The sequence below is a fragment of the Globicephala melas genome, chromosome 17 (genome assembly GCF_963455315.2).
Source record: "Globicephala melas chromosome 17, mGloMel1.2, whole genome shotgun sequence".
NCBI classification, from domain to species: domain Eukaryota; kingdom Metazoa; phylum Chordata; class Mammalia; order Artiodactyla; family Delphinidae; genus Globicephala; species Globicephala melas.
In genome coordinates, this window is record NC_083330.1 from 72,206,590 (window position 1) to 72,207,571 (window position 982).

The 982-nt window shown below is 47.9% G+C and overlaps 1 protein-coding gene across 1 annotated transcript; it reads right to left on the minus strand.

The window, feature by feature from the left end:
• Positions 1 to 268: 268 nt before the first annotated feature.
• On the minus strand, positions 269 to 511 carry LOC115863393 (protein FAM229B-like). The gene has a single exon (XM_030876273.1). The coding sequence runs from the start codon at positions 509 to 511 to the stop codon at positions 269 to 271; it is 243 nt and encodes an 80-aa protein (XP_030732133.1).
• Positions 512 to 982: the final 471 nt, after the last annotated feature.

The window sequence follows — 982 nt, forward strand, 5'->3', positions numbered from 1 at the left end:
GCTTCCACTGCAGAGGGACCGGGTTCAATCCCTGGTGGGGGAACTAAGAACCCCAAGCTGCTTCCCCCCCCCCAAAAAAAATCAAAGTGCTTGAACTCAGGTTTCCTCATCGCCCATCTGTTCTCCTTGCTCGAAATCACCGTGACCTCATTAACTTAGATTTTTTTTTTTCATCCAAAGGTGCCACCACTTTTGTTTACTAGATCATAAGATGATACTGGCCCATTACCCTTGACCTAGTCAAACCTCTACAGAAGACTTAATGATGCTATTTAGACTGCATTTCCTTGCTGCTTTGTGCTGGTGGCTTTCGCATTGTTGCACAGACAGTGATGGGAACATCAGTTATTGTCGGGCCATGACTTCCAGGGCATCTTCCGAGTTGCCTGGCTGGTGACATCTCTTTCTCATTACAGGCAGCACTGGAGCTCAGCCCAGGCTCCAGCCCGACTGGAGAATCTCCCCCTTCCACTGGAAACCTCCTTGGTTGGGTCCCAAACTGAAAAGGCATAATTCACTGAAAACCAAAATAGCCCGAGTCTGATTCCTGTAGAGGTGAATACAACAGTTACTTCTACTGACCTTCCAGAGAAGGCTGGAATTGCCAAAGGGATGATGATCAGATGTTCCAGTGACACCCAGAAATTGTGACCTCAGAGGATTCTTTCACATAGTTTCCTACCCTGGCCTCCGGAGCTGCCGATGCTCAAAGATGTTGATGAGGGAGCGAGGATCTGTGGTCCAGAGGCCCAGTCGCTATTCTTAGATATTTTAAGGGTGGAAGTAGTTTTCGTTTTTGAGGGACGGGAGAGGTGGGGAGAAACTAGATAAGAGGGGATTGGTGAGAGGTGGAGCTGTTGCTTTCCAGCCATAGTTACCCCGCTGATTTATTTATGAGTGTTCAGGCATAGGCTACACACACGAAAAGCAACATGCTCAAAGGAAGCTCCATATACTACAGTCTGGATTGACAAGACTCAGA

What these genes read in the sequence shown, in the direction of transcription:
- LOC115863393 (XM_030876273.1), bottom strand. Translation starts at nt 511, where the DNA reads ATGCCTTTTCAGTTTGGGACCCAACCAAGGAGGTTTCCAGTGGAAGGG.